This window comes from Gossypium hirsutum, chromosome A07 (genome assembly GCF_007990345.1).
Source record: "Gossypium hirsutum isolate 1008001.06 chromosome A07, Gossypium_hirsutum_v2.1, whole genome shotgun sequence".
In the NCBI taxonomy this organism is placed as follows: domain Eukaryota; kingdom Viridiplantae; phylum Streptophyta; class Magnoliopsida; order Malvales; family Malvaceae; genus Gossypium; species Gossypium hirsutum.
The window spans coordinates 50,521,069-50,544,173 of record NC_053430.1 but is presented as its reverse complement, the minus strand read 5'-3'; the positions used below and the strand labels follow the sequence as shown (position 1 = coordinate 50,544,173).

Here is a 23,105-nt window from a genome sequence, read left to right as displayed (position 1 = left end):
AGTATGTAAATAGACTTGAGCATTGCTACCGAAGAGAAGGTCTTATCGTAATCGATGTCTTCTTTCTATAAGTCACTTTTCCCTATAAGTCTAGCTTTGTGTGTTTCCAATTTCCCTTCCGCATTTCTCTTTTTTTTGTAGATTCACTTACACCCTATGGGTTTAATCTCAACCGGTAAGTCTAGTTCCCACACTGTATTGGATTTCATAGAATCTATCTCGACATCCATGGCCTGTATCTAGAGCTTGGAATCAATATCCTGTATAGCCTCCTCGTAAGTAAATGGATAATCATCCTCACAATTGGCTTTTGTATAGTGGATAATCATCATCACAATTGGCTTTTGTATATAAATACTACCATCATAGATGAAGAAGTCTGGTTTTTAGAAACTTTCCCACTATGATGGATTCCCCTATGTTGTTGATCGTTTGTAGGTCTCTTTACATCTTTCTCAAGAATTGAACTTAGTGATTGTTCTACCACTCTCGAAAGTTCCTCAAGTACCATTTTACTTCGAGGCTTAAAGGTATCCATGTACCTTTCCTCGAGAAAACTAGCATGAGTAGAAACTTTAATCGTATTATCTTTCGGATTATAAAATAATCCTCAGATACCCTACAAACATGCACAATTCTGTCCGTACATCCAACTCTTTGCATCCTTATTCAGAACGTGTGCTGGACAATCCCATATCCTAAAGTGATTTAGAGCGGGTTTCTTTCCATGCCACAGTTCATAAGGTGTCTTACAAGCAGACTTGGTTGGCACATCATTCAGAATATAGCAAGCCGTTTGTATCGTATATCCCCAGAAGAAAGTAAGAAGTTGTGAATAGCTTAACATTGAGCGAACAATGTCAAGCAAGGTTCTATTCCTTCTCTCAGCTAAGCTATTTTTCTATGGAGTGCCTGACATAGTTAATAGAGATAAAATCCCATTCTCTATGAAGTATTCTAAGAACTTATCGGACAAGTATTCCCCACCTCGATCAAACTGAATATTCTTTATGGATAAACCTAATTACTTTTCCACTTCCGTATGAAACTCTCAAAATTTATCAAAGGTTTCACTTTTGCAGGGCATTAGATGCACATATTTATATTGAGAATAGTCATCGATAAAAGTTACATAATAATTGTTACTTCCTCGAGAACTAATGCTCATGGGACCACATACATCAGTATTCACAAGTTCTAAAGGTTGGTTGGCCCTTATACCTTTCGCATTAAAAGACCTCTTAGTCATTTTACCTTCTAAGCAAGATTCACATTGTGGAAGACTAACTTCCTTAAGCATACTTAAGGGACCATCTTTCACGAATCTAGTGATTCTTTCTCGGTTAATATGACTAAATCTTAAGTGCCATAGGTACTCTTTATTAGAGTAATAAGTTTTAAGCTTTTTATTCACTATTTTAGTTTGAAGCATCGAGTAGATATTTAGTTTGAAAAAGTAGACACTTTTTTCCATCCATCTATTAAAAATTAAAGAATAATTTTTGTGAATAGCATCCCTTTATTTAATGTCATGGTATAACCGTCACAAAATAAATATGCTACAGAAATTAAATTCTTCTTAAAATAAGGTACATAAAATACATTCCTTAAAATAATCTTCCTAAAATTATCAATGTGTAAAATAACTTCACCCATTGCTTCGGTTGAAACATAGCTCCCATCTCTAGTCTACAATGAGAGGCTCCTATCATGCAGACTTCTTGTTTTGCTAAACCCCTGTAAAGAAATGCACATATGGTTAGTGGCTCTAGAATCAATAACCCAGTTGTTAATTGATTCTTCCACTAAGCAAGCTTCAACCACAAAAAGTTTCATACTTTTTCCATTTTTTGCTAGGTAATCCAAATACTCATTGTAGTTTGATTTGAAATGTCATTTTCTGTTGCAGAAGAAACATTTGATCTTTTTAAGATCTTTTGACTTCTTAGCCTTCTTCATATCCACACGTGGTGGAACCAAAAACTTAGTCAATTTCTTCTTCCCCTTAGCTTTTTGCTTCCCTTTAGAAAACGAAGGGCCCACAACTAAGTTTGCTTTAGGTTTGTCTTGAACCGACTTACCACTATTCAGCATCAACTCATAAGATTGTAGTTCTTTCATAAATTGAGTCAAGGTAAGCACCTTATTCCCTAAGTTGTAAGCGACCCTAAAACCAGCAAACTCCTTGATTAAGGATTTCAATACTATTTCAACCTGAGTGTTCACGTCTAGTTTAGTCTCATTATCCTTCACTTTCAAAAAGAATCTCATAAGCTTAAGCATATGTTATTTGACCAGAGTGTCAGTTTACTATTGAGAATTCATAAATTTGTAATAGCAGATTATCGAGACAATGCGACTTGGCCTCCGAGCAAATCCTCCAAATTTGTCATGATCTCTTTAACAGTACAGAAATTCTTATGTTGATTTTGCAACATACTACTTATTCTTGGTAACATATAACATTGAACAAATGAGTTAGAATCTCTTTAGTGATTTCTCGCTTTGGGCTAAGCTTCAGAAGGGAACAAATTTGTGTTTCTCACAGTTGAGAACTATCAGCAAGTTCCATTTCTATTCTTAAAAGTTATCCTTATTTAATTTATTCTCAGTAAGAATGCTAATAAGAGGAGCAGGAGACATATTTGAACTGAAAAAAATAAAGATTCACTAATTACTATATTTGTATTAAACAAATATTTTTCATTTCAGCAACATATCAAGAATGTAGTATAATGCATGCGTATTGTATTAAAACCTTGAAAAAATAATTTTTCGTTGCTATGATCATTATCACACTCATCAACCATGTTGCCTTAGGGTCCCATGATTAACTAGCAAGAACATGGATCACATCTAATCAGTTCATGAATTTTAATTCTCAAGACTCCACAAGAACTAACGACCGTTTAACGTTTGACCATCATCTTTAGCTTAAATATCATTTCTTGAGAAACTATTTACTAAGAAATAATCTTGAATGTGTAACCATTAACTCAACACCCATCAAGAACATGCTTTTATTTGTGAGTCATCCTGCCACAATCTCGTTGAAAGTCATGCATGACTAGTTGTCCTTAAAAAGAAATCTCATCTAGTGAACCCACACGACAAAGTTTACATTGGGATGCGACCAGGGTAGGAAATGGCTCAAAACTTTATGTAACACCCCATACCTATAACCCATGCTGGAGCGAAATACGAGGCATTACCTAACTTGATCTCATCCACCCAAACGTTCACAAGTCACCCAAACTCAGTCCATTTTAAAACTTTTTCAATTTCCACATTAAAACTCTTGTTTTGGGCCTATGAGCCCCTAATTGACCATTGGGAACTATTCAGGATTAGCCCTGGCCCTTAAACCATCTATAGAAAATTTACCTTTGAGACATGGCACACGCTCGTGTAAAAGGGAAACACGCTCGTGTGGCTATTTCAACATGGTCATGTAGATGGCCTGTGTGGCTTACACGGCCTAAGCAATATAGGGACATGCCCGCATCCTCCACTCATGTGGAATTTATTCTAAATACACACCTACAGGGGTTTTCACACGGCCTGGCACACGCCCGTGTACCTGGCCCGTGTCCTTCACACGGCCATGACACGCCCGTGTTCAAAAACATGGACATTCTGTTTCTGACGTCAGCATCCCCAGAATGACACAAGGCCAAGGCACACACCCATGTGCTAGGCCGTGTCCCTCGCACGGCTGAGACACACGGCCGCGTCTCTGCCCGTATGTTTACTATCATGCATAATGACTTTAAATTTTTATGTGTAAGGGACATATGGCCGGACCACACGCCAGTAGGGCAGACCATGTGCCATACACGGCCTAGAGACACGCCCGTATGTCTACCCGTGTGGCCAATACAAGGCTATTTACTAAGCCCCTTTGCCACCATTACTTATAAAATCTACACATTAATCAACTAAAGCCAATACAAGTCTATCTCATGCAACCACATCAGCCATAATAAATAACATTCCATGAGAGCATTTTACTCATCTATAAAACTAACATCTTTGTATATAAATCAAAATGAATATTAGCCATCATTCAAGGCTTAATACAAATGAGATATTTATCCCAACTTAACACATTTGGCCAAATCGTTAATGACACAAAACACAAGTCTAGTTCCCTATACATACCATATTCAAAAATATAAATCAAACAATACCGAATGCTTTGATTGATAGTGTGATCGATATCTCTGACTTAAGCCAGAATTCACTCTTACTGAACTTGGCGTACAATTTCTTGTCTCTAAAGGTCTGTAACACAGTTCTCAAATGCTTCGCGTGTTCATTCTCATCATGCGAGTAAATCAGTATGTCATCGATAAAGACCACCATGAACTTATCCAAGTACGGCTGAAAAATGCAGTTCATCAAATCCATAAATACCGCCGGAGCATTAGTCAAACCAAAGGGCATGACAAGGAACTCATAATGCCTGTATCTTGTCCGAAACGCAGTCTTTGGTACACCTTGCACTTTCGCCCTTAACTGATAGTATCTTGACCTCAGGTCAATCTTGGAAAATATGGTGGCTCCCTTTAACTGATCAAACAGGTCATCGATTCTTGGCAAATGATACTTTTTCTTCACTATTACCTTGTTGAGCTGTCTATAGTCGATACATATCCTCATCGACCCATCTTTCTTTTTCACAAAGAGCACCGGAGCACCCCAAGGGGAAAAGCTCGGTCTTGCAAAGCCCTTGTTAGTTAGCTCTTGTAGTTGAACTTTCAACTCCTTTAACTTCGTAGGAGCCATCCTATACGGAGCAATCAAGATGGGTGCTGTACTGGGGACCAACTCGATTCCAAACTCAACTTCCCTTATTGGAGATAATCCGGGTAACTTCTCCGGAAATACATCTATAAACTTGCAAACCACTGGTACCGATTCAACCTTCAACTCAGACACTTGAGTATTCAGCACAAAAGCTAGGTAAGTCCCATATCCTTTTCTCAAATATTTCTTAGTAGTCAAAGACAATACTATAATAGGAAAATTATCTGATTCTGTAACACCCTGAATTTGGGCCTAGAAGTTTTGGGCCTTGAGCATGGGAGCGGTTGAAGACAGCTTATAATATTTTGTTGTGCATGTAAATTTCATTAATGAAGGCTTGTTTTAGTGGTTAAGTGTGCTGAGAAGTGTTGGAGAAGTCTTGGGTTCAAATCTGAACTCTAGCAAAAATTTTGGTTTAAGGTAAATCAAACCCTGGGTGTAGTAGGTAGGCCTTAAGAATATTATTGGAGAAATTGTGACACAAAAGGCCTTGTGGCACAAAAAGCTTTGTGGCTTAGTGGCAAGTAGCGTGTGGAGCATTTAAGGGAGGCATGGGTTCGAATCCCATGGCAAGCAAAGAGCATTTATTTTGCTAATAGGGGGCGGCAAGAGTTGGTGTTGAATTTAAACTCTGATGATTGAGGGATCCCACATCGGGAAGCTAACATAAGAGTGGACGCGAAGCTGGCTTTAAATAGAGAGAACCATGAGGAGAGTAAAGGTACCTTTTTTGGCTGATCCTTTTCGCTTTACGGCATGCTCATTTGGGTTGGGCATCGGCTAAGAGTGTTCGGAGCGCGGATTAACTTCAGTCTCCTATCAGGTGTGTATTTCTCACAATTCTAGCTGTAGGATGGCTACTTCAGGCCACGATGGGCCGAAAGGGGCCATGTGGGCCCAATAGACCTACGGGCCCAATTGGATAAGTTGTTTGATTGTGTAGTAAATATTGAACTAGGCTAGGTGAATCTCATATCTGTGGCTAGATTTGGGCCAAAAGGGTCACACGAGCGTGTGGGCCCATTTGGGCTGAGAAAGGGCTTTAGGCCCATTCGTATTGTTATCCCTGTTTAGAATACTTTAGTTTACCAAATTACCAAAATACCTTTGGTTTGTAAAATTACTAAAATACCATTGGTTTATAAAATCACCAAAATACCCCTGGTTTGTAAAATTACCAAAATACCATTGGTTTACAAAATTACCAAAATACCCCTAGTTTGTAAAATTACTAAAATACCCATTGTTTATAAAATTACCAAAATACCCCTAGTTTGTAAAATTACCAAAATACCCCTGGTTTGTAAAATTATCAAAATACCCCTAGTTTGTAAAATTACCAAAATACCCATGATTTGTGAAATTACTGAAATACCCTCGACCTATAAAATTATTGAAATACCCTCAACTTGTAAAATTACCAAAGTACCATTGATTTACAGAATTACCGTTTTACCCTCAATTTACAAAATTATCGAAATACCCTTGTAGGGTAGAAATGCCAAAATACCCTTGTAGGGTAGAAATACCAAAATACCCCTGTAGGGTAGAATTACTAAAACACCCTTGTAGGGTAGAATTACCGAAATACCCTTGTAGAGTAGAAATACCTAAATACCCCTATAGGGTAGAATTACTGAAATACTCCTGTAAGGTAGAATTACCGAGATACCCTTGTGGGGTAAAATTACCATTTTACCCCTAGGGTGTTAAATGACTGTTTTGCCCTTGTGGGCAAGTGACTGACTTGGACTGTGTGGTTGACGGATTTGATTGTGAATATATGTTGGTGATATGAATGACTTAACTGTGATTGTTTGATTCAAATATAGACATGATATTCTGATTCTGTATGTTGTATGCCATGACATGTATATTTGTTGCATGGGATATGGGTTATATTGATGGAGGAAGCGTTTTGGTAGTCTCGCTGCAATCTGGTGGCTTCGCCACATATATATATCTGTTCTGGTGGCCTAGCCACAATATTTGTACCTGGTGACTTCGTCACAATATCTGGCAGCCTCGTTGCAATTTCTGTGGTGTGTAGCGGTTGGGTGGGTCGAGTAGTCTCCCCACATGGTGTAAGGTTAGTACGGGGGTGTATACGGCTGGATTGGGTTGGGATTGCATTCACATTCTGATTTTGATTCTGTTACCTTATACTGATTCTGATTCTAATTCTGTCACCTAATTCTGATTCTGATTCTGATTCTAGTTCTGATAATGTTTTTTATTCTGTAATGGGTTAAAGCCCATCTGGTACTGTCTGTTATAATGGGCTAAGGCCCAATTGGTACTGAAATTGTAGGTAAGGCTGGGGCCAGACTTTTAATTCTTTTATATGACTGACTGTTCCTTTTTATAGTAGGGGATTTCACACTGAGTTTTCGTAAACTCACCTCGTTTATTAACCTTTCAGGTAATTTCCAGCCTTAGACGGATCGGGGCTGTGAGGGGCTCGGAGGAAGCCACACACACTGTTTATGTTACAGTTTTGATTATTACTTTTTAATGTTTTTATGTAGGTTGTAGTAAAGCCGTTGTAATTTTATGGATTCTAAATTTTGAATTTCATTTATTGTTCTTATAATTGCTAGTATTAGAACACGGTTTTCCAAAGCAACTACTATTGTTCAAAACATCACGTATCCGCAATTATTTTTAAATTAAGTTTCCGTAACTACCAAGATTTTTACAAAGTTGTTAAGAATGTTATTCAGCTGAGGTTTTCTAACAAGGTTTAAAAAGGGTATAAGTTTTTAATTATTAAGAAGGGTTTTTAATGGAAACATGGTTTTCGAAAAATACTTCAATGTGACACGCCAGATTCGAGCCAAACTTCCAGGCCGGGTTTGGGGTGTTACAGATTCATCTGGCCCAACCCAAAGAACATTTCCGTCTTTACGTTTCAAGTCAATAACTTTTCTCCCACAGTCTATTACAACACTATGAAAAGTCAACCAATCCATACCAAGGAATACATCAAATTCATTAAACGGCAACAATATCAGGTTGGCCGAAAAATAATGACCCCTAATTGTCAAAAAGATAATTTCTACACACTTGGTCCACTAATACATGTTTGCTTAAAGGGTTGGACACTTTTATCACAAACTGAATGGACTCTACTATCATGTTCATACAAGGTATCAATTCTATACAAATATAAGAATGGGTAGACCCCGGGTCAATTAAAGCAACAACAGATATTTCATGGATAAAAAAGGTACCCGTGATCACGTCAGGAGACTCTGCCTCTTCACGACTAGCATAAGTCCTTACAAGCGCTCTGCCCTCGGACCTCATTGCAGCATCTCTTGACCCACCTCTGCTAACAGCCCCGCTTCCGGGGTTCTTTTGTGATCTACCCCTCAAAAGAGCACTACTTGCCTTTGCTTCTTGCTTTTTCTCTCTCTCTTCCATTTCAGGACAGTCTTGGATAAAATGTTCTAATAATCCACACTTAAAACAACCCCTTATTCCCCCGGCACTCACCGAAGTGACGCCTACCACATTGTAAACACTCTAGCCTATTTGGCCGAGCACTACCGACGCTCGCGACAGAAGTGGTCTGGGCACTAAAAGTTGTGTTCTACCGGTTCTTATTTCTATTCGAAAACCCCACCGAAGCATTCGATCAAGTAGTGAATTCCTTTGATCTCTTAGATGAGGACTAATGTGACTTCCCCATCTATCTCTTATTTGAATCTCGCGAATCAAAAGCCGCTTTCCTCCTCTCTTTTACCAACTCCTCTACCTTGCATGCTTTCTCAACGAGCACTACAAATTCTCTTAGTTCTAGGATGCCAAAAAATACTCGGATATCTTCATTAAGACCAGCCTCGAACCTCTTACACATAGTGGCTTCTGTAGACACGCACTCCTATGCATAGTTACTGAGCCTCACAAATTCACGTTCATATTTTGTCACCGACATTCGGCCTTGCTTTAGCTTTAGAAATTCCTTCCTCTTTTGATCTATGAACCTTTGGCTAATATACTTTTTCCAGAATTCTTTCTGGAAGAATTCCCAAGTGATCCTCTCTCTCTATACAACAGACACAAGAGTATTCCACCACAGATAAGCCGAATCCCGTAAGAGTGACACTGTACACTTTACGCACTCTTCAGGTGTGCACGATAGTTCATCAAATACCCTAACCGTATTCTCTAACCAAAACTCTGCCCTTTCTGGGTCATCATCTATGCTAGCCCGAAATTCCTCGGCCCCTTATTCTGAATCTTATCCACTGGAGGTTTCTCCCTCCTAATCATGTTCAAACCTTGCGGAGCTACCGGGGCATACTGAGGGATTGGAGGAGGTGGGGGAGGTGGAGTGTTCGGATTTGCACGAACGAACTTCATGTACCAAGCATCCATCATTTGGAGATAGGCTTCTTCAGCCCCTCCGCCTTGGCCCATAGTCATAGGTTCACTCTCAACTGGTGCTGTCCCTTCGACGGGAGCCGACGCGTTACTCTCCACGTCATCCGCCGTGGCTTTATCAGGATCCATCTACTATATAAAAATATAATTTATAATCATTAGGAGTCATCACACTATCAATATACAGTTATGGCATGTATAGCTAGACCCATACTCTCGCAGGTTAGTCCTAGAATCGACTAAACCATAGCTCTAATACCACTAAATATAACACCTCATACCCGTAACCTACACCAGAATGGAATACGAGGTATTACCTAACTCGATCTCATGCGCCCAAACTTTCACAAGTCACCCAAACTTGGTCCAATTTAAAACTTTTTCAATTTCTACTTTAAACCTTTTGTTATGGGCCTACGAACCCCTAATCAACCATTGGGAACTATTCAGGATCAGTCCGGACCCTTAAACCATATATAGAAAATTTATCTTTAAGACATGGCACATGCCCGTGTAGAAGGGAAACACACCCGTGTAGCCATTTCAACATGGTCGTGTTGATGGCCCGTGTGGCTCAGACGGCCTAAGCAATATAGGGTCACGCCCGTATCCTCCACTCGTGTGGAATTTATTCTAAATACACACCTACAGGGTTTTCACACGGCCTAGCACACACCCGTGTGCCTGGCCCATGTCCTTCACATGGTCATGACACGCCCGTGTCCTAGCCCGTGTACAAAAACATGGACATTCTGTTTCTGACATTAGCATCCCCAAAATGACACACGATCAAGGCACACGCTCGTGTGCTAGGCCGTGTCCCTCACACGGCCGTGTCTCTGCCCATGTGTTTACTATCATGCATACTGACTCAAAATTTTTACATGCAGGGGGCATACGGCCGGAGAACATGCCCATAGGGCAGACTGTGTGTCACACACAGCCTAGACACATGCCCGTGTGTCTACCCGTATGGATACAATACAAGACTATTTACTAATCCCCTTTGCCACCCTTACTTACACAATCTACATATTAATCAACTAAAGCCAATACAAGGCTATCTCATGCAACCACATTAGCCACAATAAATAACATTCCATGAGTGCATTTTACTCATCTATAAAAATAACATCTTTGTATATAAATCAAAATCAATATTAGCCATCATTTAAGGCTTAATACAAATGAGAGATTTATCCCAACCCAACACATTTGGCCAAATTGATAATGACACAAAACACAAGTCTAGTTCCCTATACATGCCATATTAAAAAATATAAATCAAACTATACTGAATGCTTCAATTGATAGTGTGATCGATATCTCTGACTTTGTTGATCCTTGAGCTAGATAGGCGGCACTATAAGAAAATGGAAACGAAGAGGGAGTAAGCATAAAGCTTAGTAAGTTGTGCATAAATAATTATACAATATAACTTTACCATTCATCAACAGGCTCATAACATACAATTGGGCATAAGAAAAACTTACTCATAAATATTCAGTACATATCGTATATCATAAAAATTGGGCTCATATTCTATATATGCCAAACAGTTACCTGTACCACTCACAACAAAATTATACTTTTTTCGTTAACTTGAAATAGTAACTTTCACCGTTGAATCATTTGGAACACTATCAGATATTCATTAAGCCTCAAATATGGGGTAAGGTGCCAATGCCATGTCCCAGACATGGTCTTGCACTAACACATCTCGTAGCCAATGCATGTCTCAGACATGTCTTACACTGACTTACGTCTCGAGGCCGATGCATGTCCCAGACATGTCTTACACTAGCACTCGTCTCAATGCTGATGCCATGTCCCAGACATGGTGTTACACTGCTCTTATAATGTGGCCGATGCATGTCCCAGACATGTCTTACACTAGTTCACAATAGCCCATATGTTATGGCATGAATATCCGATTTATTTCCTAGGTTCAAACGGGAACTCTACTATCTCTGTTATCATCTTGCTTTCTCAATTCCACAATCAAGCAATTCATGCTATATTAAATTCAAGTACAATTCAACACATACATTAATATTGTAGTTGTACTATTTACATACAACTTACCTCGGATTACAAAATGTGGCGACTAGTCGATTTAGCCGATTTGCTTGGCTTACCCCCGATCTAGGTTCGGATTCAGTATTTCTTGATCTATAATAAAAAAATGCACTTATTTAGTCACTTTATCAATCTAGGCACTCTACAATTCATAATTGGGAAAATGACCAATTTACCCTTAGACTTTTGCAAAATGAGCATTTTACCTCTAAGCCCGAAAATCGATTTTTCTCGAATTTTCTCATATCTTAAGCCTAGCTAAACCCTTTTTACTCTTATAAAAACTCCAAATTCCCACTATTTCACATACTTAACATCTATTTTACAACTCATGTTAAATAGTCATTTTAGGTGTTTTCATGCTAACACCTTTCACAAAAGTTGTTCATAACACACCTAAGACTAATTTTCTTCCATAAAAACTCAGCGAACATTACAAACCCTTTCATGGAAAACCCTACACTCTTGATCATTTTGCAAAATAGTACCCTCATTCGAAAGCTCATGCTTCAAAGGTCTCAAAAGTACAAAAATATTCAAGAAAAGTCATAAATCACTTACTTGTAAAGGCTTAAAGTTGCTGAAATTTAAAGCTCTTAAAACCCCATTTCTTTGCTGGAAATTTTGGTGGTAGAGAAGAAGATGAAAAGGTGATATCATCTTTCTCTTAATTTATTTCTATTTTAATCAATTTAGCCACCAAACCCATCAAGTTTAGACTTTTTGACCCAATTTGTCTCCTATGGCTAGCCATGCCTCCCTAGGGGGTATATTTGCCCTTTAAAGGCTCCCAATTAAAGGTGCTTGGCAATTTAACACCCTTAGCTATCAATTTAAGACTTTTGCACTTTATGCGATTTAGCCTTTTTTCTCAATTGAGCTCGCGAACGTCAAAATTAAATCACCAAATTTTTCGTACACTAGCATAAACATGCAATGACTCCAAAATAATAATAAAATAATTTATTCAACTCTGGATTTGTGGTCCTAAGACCACTATTCCAACTAGGCCCTAAATCGGACTATTACACTTTAACATACTATCACTTAGGGACCATCAATGGATGTTGTAGGTCTTATTCAAGGACCTTCTCCCACTCAATATTTTAAAAACATGCAAGGTCTTTTATCCCTAATTTCAATAATGATCATACAATATTTCTAGTGACATTCTTTTCTTATCAAAATGACATGCATCCAATATATGATAATATCCACATTCATTCATAAGAATCAATCAACCATAAAAACAAATAATATTTCTTTTAAGAGAAAAACCAAAGAAGTGAATGTGAACCATGCACCAAGTAGGGTCCCATAAAAGGGAGGTGAGCTAAATTTGATCGCTTAAAAACCAAGCCTTTCCTAGTCAGAGCTAATCCTAGACATACACCTTCTCGCTACCACATTTCTCGCAGTTATCGAATAACCTAAAGAAGTCAATAGAACAATACAACACATGTATTTTCTCATTACCACACTTCTTATTTTTTAAATGATCAACTACGGATCATCTCATATATATATCCCAATTATAACATTACATAATATAAATATTATAAATAATTATAAAACAAATATATAATGAGATAGATAATTAAAATAAAATTGTCAATTAAGGATTTCATGGTTTTATCTTTTAGAAAATAAAATTACATAATTTTTCGCCACAAGGCATTCATTGGGTCTTCAACCGCCATCACATATTTTCCTTATAATTGAATCCTTTTGGAAAATTTACATTTAAGTCCTATGTCCGTTTTCGGCTTTCAAGAATTCTATGATTTTTTAAGAAATATCCCTATGTGGAGATGATAGTCTACAGTTTATTTCCTAAGAACCACAATTTCGACAATAAAAGACAATTATATAAAAAATATATAATATCACATCCATTCCCATATATAAGTCAAAACATGCATAAGATATAAAGAATGTCACTTTCTATGTAATCAAATAATTCAAGAAGAAGAGACATTTATTTTGATTATTTGTTTATACTTATAGATAGAACACAACCTGGATCATGATATCAATTGTTGGAAAAAAGGTGTTTGAAAAACGTAGTGGAAAATAAATTTAGGGAAAAACTAAAGTTTTAAATTTTTTTCCAAATCAAGATCTTGGTTGTGATATCTAAAGTAATAAGCACTTAATCAAAATTGTAGATTTTCAATTCGTCTAAGATGAGCGCTTTGACCGAGTATTCTTCTCTGCTATCCTCAAGCTCAAGTCTGTCGAGTGTGGACTCGTTTCGAATGAAAAAAAATTCACAAAAATTACCGGTGGGGTAATTTGACAATTTCTCTAAACTTTTGAGTCAAGTTGTAAATCAGAAAAATATCTCTAGAAATTTTCTGAAATAATCTCTTCAGAGAATTTTCTCTTTATAACCTTCTATTGAATTCAAGTGTGTGTAAAATAATGACCCAAGACTCTTTATATAGGGAGAGTTTAGATAGTTCAACTATGATTAAACTTAATCACTTTAATGTTCAATTTAATATTACATCTTATTAAAATAATAGAATGTTTATCTACAAACACTAATTAAATTAAAATTAAGATAATTACTTTAATATTAAATTAATAAAATACTATTAAGATAAATATTAACTTAAAATTAATATTAAACTATTAAAATAATATTATTTTTGAAATAGATAATCTGAAATCAAATTCTCTGGTAGAGTCCCAATTGGAGTGTAACTCTTCCACTACTCAACCACTGAAGACCAACCATCGTCGACAACCAGGACGCCGCCGTCGCAACCCTTGGCACAGTCGTGTTCAGTGATGTAGGTGCGACACCCTTAGGGCACCCTAAGTCGATTCGGTTATTTCCAGTTTGGTTAAGGTCAGTGATGACTCGACCGGTTCAGTCTAGCCACTAGTTGGATCATCGACCCGATTTCACATACTGGGCCCGATTCGACCAATTTTAATGTCTACGTCTCGGTTTTGGGCTCCCGGCCCAATTTACGATGTCATGTCTAATTTTCAAGTTCATTTACCCATTGGTTCAATTGTGTGACTTTAAAAATAATTTCTAAAAATAATTTCTAAAAATATCATATTAATTATAATTAATTTAATTTTACTTTATCAAAATTAATTTTTCCAAAAATCACTTTAGATTTTCCAAACTAATTTTTCAAGAAAATTATTTAATCGAATTCTCTAGTTGAACAATTCTCACGACCACCTAATTTAATTCCACGTCAAATAAATTGACTCAATTAAATTATTTCCAAAGTCGTAAAATTTTATTTTGATTCAAATACAGTCCGATCGAGCTTTTGTTGAGCTAGCGGAGGGACCAATCATACATATACAATTAGGCTCTAGTAATTGCAATTATGTCTAGAAGCATCGTTCCAACAATTCGCAATTACTTAATCATGGAGTTAGTTCACAAGAAGTACCATAATTGAAATCTCCTTATTGTATACTTTTTTACGAAAATAATTCATCCAACAATTTTGTCCAATGGCCTCGTTATGTGTGTGTTACCCTCATACGATATCATTGATTCATTTGAGTTAAATCTGTTCACTTAATACAATATTATTTTATCTCTTTGCCACCATTGTGTCTTCTTAATGATTAATATGATCACTGTTAATAAATGATTGTGATAAATTGCTCATTCGAGAACTAGCAACCTTTGGCCACATTCCATATTTATCACTCCACATATTATTAATGAGAGGATATCATTATCTCTTTAATTGAGCTATGAATTCTTCTCTTAATAGTAAATTCGTGCCATACACAAGTCACCAACATACCAGCTATAAGCTTGATCATCTTTAAAGCATAAGCCTCCACTTATATCAAAGCACATGAGTTGCATAGCATAGTCAGTGACTAACTCAGGATTTAGGTAAATCACACCATGAACATCACAAGTGAATTAATTCACAAATAGATCCAGAATTAATTCATGTTGGGTCCAGCCCAATGTATCATTTTACCAATGAATACATCTATCCCTCCCCGTGGAGTCAATTGCTCCGATAGCCAAGACTAGCCATCTCCCCAATTGGAACTGTAGACGACATAATAATCCTTCTCGGTATTAGAATCAAATGCTCACTTTGATTCTTTTACGGGATTACAGACTCATTTATTTTATCTACTGAAGTAAGTTGTCTTTCTCGCAATGTAAATATTCTTACAATGCCACTTATCTTCAGTTTGAACTTAGACAATCAATGAGCTAATACTTGCTTGTCACAATTTCTCTATGAATGCAAAATATAAAAGACAGAAATACATAAGACATAATAGTGAAATGTGAAATTAACATTATTTATTTATTTATTGTTCAAATAAATAGAAAATAGTTACATGTTTACTACAATAAGGGCACATTTCCTAACAAATGTGACATCCTATAGCTTGGACCCGACGATCGGGTTGGTTGTAGGGTGTTACAAGTCGTGTACCTAACGTAACAACTTTTAATTCTTTATTTATTTAACCCATACTTTTACTTACATCAAAGTATACGAGCAATGCATACATAGCCCATCATCCATTTAGAATTAAGGTATCCCACATTATGAACGTCACAAGTGAATAAATCTATAAACGGATTTAGGATCTATTCTACTTGGATCCTATCTAATGTATTTTTAGTTCAGTCAGTCATATTTATGTCTTTATCTTTTAGGAGTCATTCGCTCTAATGCTCAATACAAAACATCTCCCTAATTGGACTTAATAGACAACATATTAGTTTTTCAATCGGTTTGCTCATTTCCGATTAGCTTAAGGACATGTTTAAGTTTATCTGCTAATACAAGTTGTATTTCCGTATTACGATCTTACCACGTAATACCACTTAGTATTAGTTAAATATTAGATAACCAGTAAGCTAATATTTATTCCCATTTTGCTTTGGTACAAAAACATTAAGGACAATAAAAAAAGGGTATTAATGTAATTAATGAATGTTATTATTAAACTGGTTTGTTCGAAAAATACAAGTATAGAAAACGAATATACTACATTTAGGGCACCTAATCCAACACCGAACATCAATTAATATCCCGGTCTTTGTGGGGTTAACCCTACTCCCTATACTGCTATTTATTTACTTTTTAGGCATAGGAATATTAATTTTGGTGGATTCGACACCCGTCACGAGCTTACACATTAGTCTTTTAAAACACATAGGTTTTGAACTTACTAAGAAATCATACTCCTGGCTTGGAAGCATCACATCACCATTTGTGACTTGAGGTTGTGATGTATTTATCTTATTTGTCAATAGTTTAAGAATCTTGGCATGAATATAAAGACGTAGATGAAATTTTTTATAGGTAATTGTTTTGTAATTCAAATCGTCTTGTGTTCTTGATTGAGCTTTACTCTATTATTTGGTTTGAATGGGTTAATGACTTGTATTTTGAGCCTAAATGGGTTTAGAATTTGTGTTTTAATGATTTGAAACTTGTTAATATGTTTTAGAGTGTTTTTTAATTGAATTTTTGGTTCCACGGGTCCAAATATAGGTACTTAGCTCAATTGTTTTGAAAATTTTGAGATAGTGAGCCAAATTACTACAATTTCAAGAGGAAATATTAGTACTTCTTCTAGAGCTACTGATACCTCTACTTCAGTCTAGGCCAACTAAATTGTTTTGAGTCGTTTCAACTCTTAGAGGCTCATTTTCAATTTCAAATTTCCCTAATCACTTACAAACATTTCTAAATGATTTTAAATTGTTTATAAAGTTCTAAAATAATCTCAAACCTAATTTAATGATTTATAAAAATATTTTAATATCTGAAACTTTAAATAACTCTAGGATTTGGATAAATATGTGGTCCAGTGACACCTCCTATTCATTCTGTACATCAGGGTGGGTGAGGGGTGTTATACTGCCTTAAGCCATCTACCATTGTAGACCATTTTTTGTGATGAATCAAAATATTACACTTAGCATATAAGATGAGTCAATGTCTAGAGTCCAAGGATTATTTGTACTATCGACACACAAGAGTATTTTCATAAACAATTAAATGAAATATCAAATATAACTCTCATAGCAAGTTATGTTCAATGTACTAGTTCATTTAAAAAGCGCCCACATGTTATCTTCAAGAATCCTGGACTTTAACTTATGAGCTCAGTTACATGCATCTCATGTATAAAGACTTAACATATGCCAACCTTTGAGTATTATCAATATCATGTCTCAATAATACGATGACCAAGAACAATTTAAGAAGAATGGCTTTGATATTAACGTAATTTCCTCCTTGCACGGCTTTATGTGTTTCATGAACTTTATATACTTAAGTGTTAAATAACATTAAAATAAACCTTTTACTCATAAATAAAAATTATCTCACATATTTTATAAACATTATAATAAAAAATATTTACTACGAAATACTATTTAATGGTAACAAACAAATCTCGATTGACTTATAAGGCTTATAGTAACACAAACACATTTTTGTATCAAGTCCAATTCAACCTACGACAATCCTTTACAACTTAGCAACTCTATTAATTATCAACTCCATGTTTAAGATATCACATATATGATTATTATTTGACATTAGCGATTAAGATTTTTTTTAACTCTATAATTGGAGATATATAGTAACCATTAATCCTATTTATTTATTAAATATCAATTAAAGACATAGGACATCAATTAAAACGGAGTCAGGAGAATGCAGTTTGATTCTCAAGTTAGACTTTTCAAAAGCCTATGATTGTATAAAATGGGATTTCCTTGATCTGGTGCTCTTAAATATGGGGTTTGGGGAAACATGGAGCGGTTAGATGGTAGAATGCGTATCCACAGCTAAAGCGGTGATACTTGTGAACGGTGAGACGACAAAGGAGTTTCGGTTGAGTGAGGGGTTAAGACAGGGGGATCCGCTATCCCCATATCTGTTTTGTTTTTTTTTGGTGATAGAAGTTTTACATTTGGTGCTGGTAAAGGCAGAGGTGGTGGGACTGATAAAGGGGATATATAATGTATTACAAGATCAATCCGTCTCACATTTACAGTTTGCGGATGATACTATACTCTTTCTGAAGGCTGAAGAAGAGGTAGTGCGTAATGTGAAATATATATTAAGGTGCTTCGAGACTTTTTCAGGGTTGAGTATAAACTTTAAGAAATCATGTTTAGTGGGCTTCGGGACAAATGAGGAATTTCTTTGGAGAATGGCTGCGATTTGTCGTTGCAATATTGGTAATTTACCATTAAGCTATCTTGGAATCCCGTTAGGTGCTGATTCAAGAAGAGTAGTGACGAGGGAGCCAATTGTAGAAAAATTTAGCAAGAGATTGACGCGTTAGAAAAGCAAAACGTTTTCTTTTGCGGCTAGGGTGGTGCTAGTTAATTCGGTATTGTCCTCATTACCGATTTATTATATGTCATTATTTCAGGCGCCTTCGTCAGTGGCTAATAATATAGATAAAATCAGAAGACAATTTTTATAGGGTGGCTCGGACAACAAGAGAAAATTGGCAAGGGTTGGTTAGGATAAAGTGTGTCTTCCGAAAAAGTTGGGAGGGGCAGGGGTGGTAAACTTAAAGGTTAAAAATTGTGTGTTGATGGAAAAATGGGGTTGGAGATTTGCTATGGAAAAGAATGCATTATGGAGGAGAGTGATTAAATCAAAATACGGATCGAGCCAGCAAAAGTGGAGGCTTAATACGTCTAGGCCTAAAGAAATGTCTGTGGTATGGCGGGGGATCATGGAAAACTCAAAAAGAACAGAGGTGACAAAGTGGATATGGCTAAATTCTTATTGTTGAGTGATTGGGAATAGGAAATCGGTCCTGTTTTGGGAAGACGTGTGGTGTGGGGATAAAACTCTAAAGGAGGAATTCCCAAAACTCTTTCGATTGGCCTTAAAAAAGAATTGTTTTGTGAAGGATGTGGCTCGTAATAATAGTTTTGAAGAGGTGCATTGGGAGAGTGTGTTCTCTAGAAAATTGTTGGATAGAGAAAAATGCACGGTTGGAAAAATTGAAATTTTTAATGAGTAGTGTTGTACTGAATGAGGAGGTGGAGGACCGTATTAATTGGATTCATGAAAGTGGGGGAATATTCTCGGTTAAAAAGCTGTCTTACCTCCTAGCTCATGATGGGATGGGAGCGATAGAATTTCAGTTTGATAGAATTCGAAAATTGAAAGTCCCACCAAGAGTGCGTAGCTTCTTGTGGATGATGGCGATTAATTGTGTTCCAACGAAAGAATTTTTGATTAGCAGAGGAATTATTATCGACTCTTCGGATAGTGGGTGTCCATGGTGCGAGAGAGTGGTGGAATCTACCAATCACTGTTTTTTGAATGCTTCTTTGTGAAAAGATTCTGGTCCTGTATATTTTGCTGGTGGGGGTTGAGATGGAAGGAAGTAGCAAACTTTGAGGAATTCTTTTCCTTGTGCTGGGGAGTGTCTTTGTCTGGCATTCAAAAAAGTTTATGGTTTCTGGCAGTATCAGCAGCATGTTGGTCAGGATGGATTTCTCGTAATGAAAAAGTGTTTGAAGGTAAGACTACAACACTTGACTCGTTAATTTACCAAACAAAATTGAGATCATTTGTATGGGCGAGAGTGGTCCATGAGGAATGCATTTTCACAGCGAGTGATTGGTGAGGGTGGCCAAGGAAGGGCAGTCTGGTTAAAAGGATGGGGAATGTGCGGATTATGGATTGGGAACCACCTCCTTGTGGTTGGTTGAAATTTAATGTAGCTGGGGTTTCTTTGGATGAAAGAGCAGGTTGCGGAAGGGTGTTGCGGGACGAGAAAAGGGATTGTTTCAGCTCTATTTTCAGGTAACTGTGCAGTGGGGGGGGGTTTGAAAATGGTGGTATTGATGGCTATAATAGTAGCAATAGAGCTGTTTTCAAGTTTGTTTCATAAGGTTCAACTTCCTTTGATTATAGAGTTTGATTTGAATACGGTTTCGAATTGGTTGAAAAATAGAAGTATTCGTCCATGGTCGCTAATAAAGTTGTTTGTGGAAATTGAAGATGGATGTAGACATATTGCTGAAATTCAGTTTGCAGTCACTAATCATAAAAAGAATGGAATGGCGGAAACTTTAGCAAAAGTAGGCATGTCAAGGAAAAACTTCTTTAAAGCTGCTTGGTGATTTGCGGTTGAAACAGAGTGGATGATACTGGGATGGTCAGCTGTTTTCTGCAGCAGAGTTAAACGGGAAGCCTGTTGTTGAAGTGTTTTTGTCTGCTTAGTAGTATTTGCTAGGCTGTTTTGTTTTATTTGTTTTTCTAAAACTGTGTTTGAACTTTGGATTCTTCTCAACAATCCTTTCTATATTTCACTGACTTTGCAAAAAAGAAAGAAAGAAAAAAAGAAAAGAAAAAGAAAGACATAGGACATCTTATTATCATTAGTTATGAAGTTAAATGTATTCATCCATGTGTATTAAAAGATTAATTTCCAACTTTTCCTTTTTCTAAACCTTTAGTTACTATAACAGATAAGGTGATTTTGTTTCTTTTTCCTAGATTGCATTCAATTATAAAGTACCGTTCTTTCTTTTGGGATGAAAATATTGATTTCCATTTCGGTTGATCGAAAAATATAATTTCGAAAAGGAAACGCCAAGATAAGAGTGGTAAGAATGTGAGGATAAAAGTATCACTCCATTTAAGCTCTTTTTGAAGCAATTTGACCGACAACCCTATATATATGTGTGTGTGTGTGTGTGTGTGTGTGAGAGAGAGAAGAAAAAACTCTGAAGAAACGTCAAAAAGAAAGAACAAACAAACGTTTGGAAACATCCCAACATCTCATAGAGTATGTGCATGGTGTCTTAAATACTTGGCTGCTATTTAAAAAAGATTTCAGCTATCTGCTCTCTACAGAAAATATGTAAAATACTTACCTGTATAAACATTTGTTTTCCTTTTTAGCAGTATATATGTTCCTGAGATTTATTTACATATATGTATATCTTTAATTCTTTATTCCATATATATATATGTATATATTACATAGATGATTACTTAGAGAGATGATAGAAATCAACAATTTTTCTCATCACCTGTACCTGGGTGGTTAGACACTTGATGTAATGTGCAGTCTCATCCAACAAGTTGCAGACATCCATGGCTTCACCACCTGGAACAAGCTCTCTTAACTCATCAGTTTGCATATCAAGTCCACCTTTAGCAGTCTTTTTTTCATTAATAGTAACTTTGATCAAGGCAGGTGGAGGAGAAGTAGTACAATTTGTGGTCTTGACTGATGATCTTCTGCCTGAAAAAGCCGATCGACGGCTTCGGAACCTCGAAAGCATTGCCCTACTCCAAATTCTCCTGGACCTAACCGAGTAAGCCATAGACTTGTTAGATGCTACCTTAATTCTCCGATAACGTTGGAAGATCCTTGTGGGAGAAGATGATGAGATGGGGTCTTCAGCAGTTATCTTAGTCAAAGCCCCAAGGAACCTGGTGATGAACCTGGATTTTAGAGAGCTACTAGGGTTCTTTACCTGTTGAGGGGTATTCATCATGGTGGATCGATGGATGGGATGAAAAAGTTGCTCAAGTACTGATAAGAGAAACCTAGTAAGCAAAGCTAGGGTTTTGTTTCATTATGGATTTTTCGTTTAGGGTTTAGCTTCTGACACAATATCTATATATAGACCGAACCAAACAACAAAAAAGACGAGATATTGAGGTCAGGGAAAACAGATTTTTTTTTTCAACAACAAAAACATGAGAGAAGATGGGAATGAAAGAAAAGAACAGAAAAAAGGGAGATAGGAAAGTATGGGAGGTGTAAAGAGGAAGGAGACTTGGGAAATGGGCAAACCCTTAACATCATCTATTATTATTACTATTATTATTATCATTATCATTGTTAACTATTATTGATGTTGCTAGTGATCTAACAAGAGCTTCTTAATAAATAAAATTATTATTAGCTATTAATAAAATTGTATAATAAATATATTGAATAAAATAATAAATAAAGTTTTGATTGAATTGAATTTTGATACAGTGATAAAAGTATTATGTCGTAGATATTAGAGCTTAAATTTGATCTCAAACAATCTCATTCCCCTCTTTCAATTATCAAATATTATATATAAATATTAAAAAATTTAGAGATTTAGGGTTCAAATCCTATTATGTGCATAAAATTTTTAAAAAATATAAAATGATAAAAATATTCTTAAAATAATTCAATTTACTTTGTAAAGTAATTGATTTGTGACACTAACTCAATCAATTACTTAATATATGATATAGACATTTAATAAACATATGAAGAGATTATTTTTTAATATAAAAATAATAGAAAGGTAAAAGAGAATTACATTGAATTGGGGGCTTCATTTTCAGTAAATGTTAATGGAGATGGGAAAAGTGAGTTTATGTGGGGGCCGAAATACTCAACCACTATATGCTCGCACATGGTTGAAATTTCCCTCTTGGATTATAATTTGTAGGGGCCTCTTTTTGCCCTCAAATCTTATTCCCTCATTCATTTTGCTCTCTCCCATAAATATTTTGTTCTGTTGTGATTCCCCCCAACCCCCTAGAGCTTACATTTTGATGCTTTATGTTGATTGATTACAATATCAGAAATTAGTTGTTGGTGTGAACTTTTCTCCTTTTGTCGTCCATTTGGGAGAAGTGATGGATGCATGGAGCTGCAAAATGGTAGCAGCCGACATTGACTGATGGGGTTAAGGGTGGCGATGTCAGCACCAGGCTCCAAATATCAACACTGTTTCTTCTCTATATATACATTACTTCAAGATCAAATGAAAACAATATATATATTTCTCACTCCATTTCGTTATAATT

The 23,105-nt window shown here is 36.2% G+C and overlaps 1 protein-coding gene across 1 annotated transcript; it reads right to left on the bottom strand.

Moving 5' to 3' along the window:
• Window positions 1–21,289: 21,289 nt before the first annotated feature.
• Window positions 21,290–21,802, bottom strand: LOC107956446 (transcription factor IBH1). Its single transcript, XM_016892116.2, has one exon. The coding sequence runs from the start codon at window positions 21,800–21,802 to the stop codon at window positions 21,290–21,292; it is 513 nt and encodes a 170-aa protein (XP_016747605.1).
• Window positions 21,803–23,105: the final 1,303 nt, after the last annotated feature.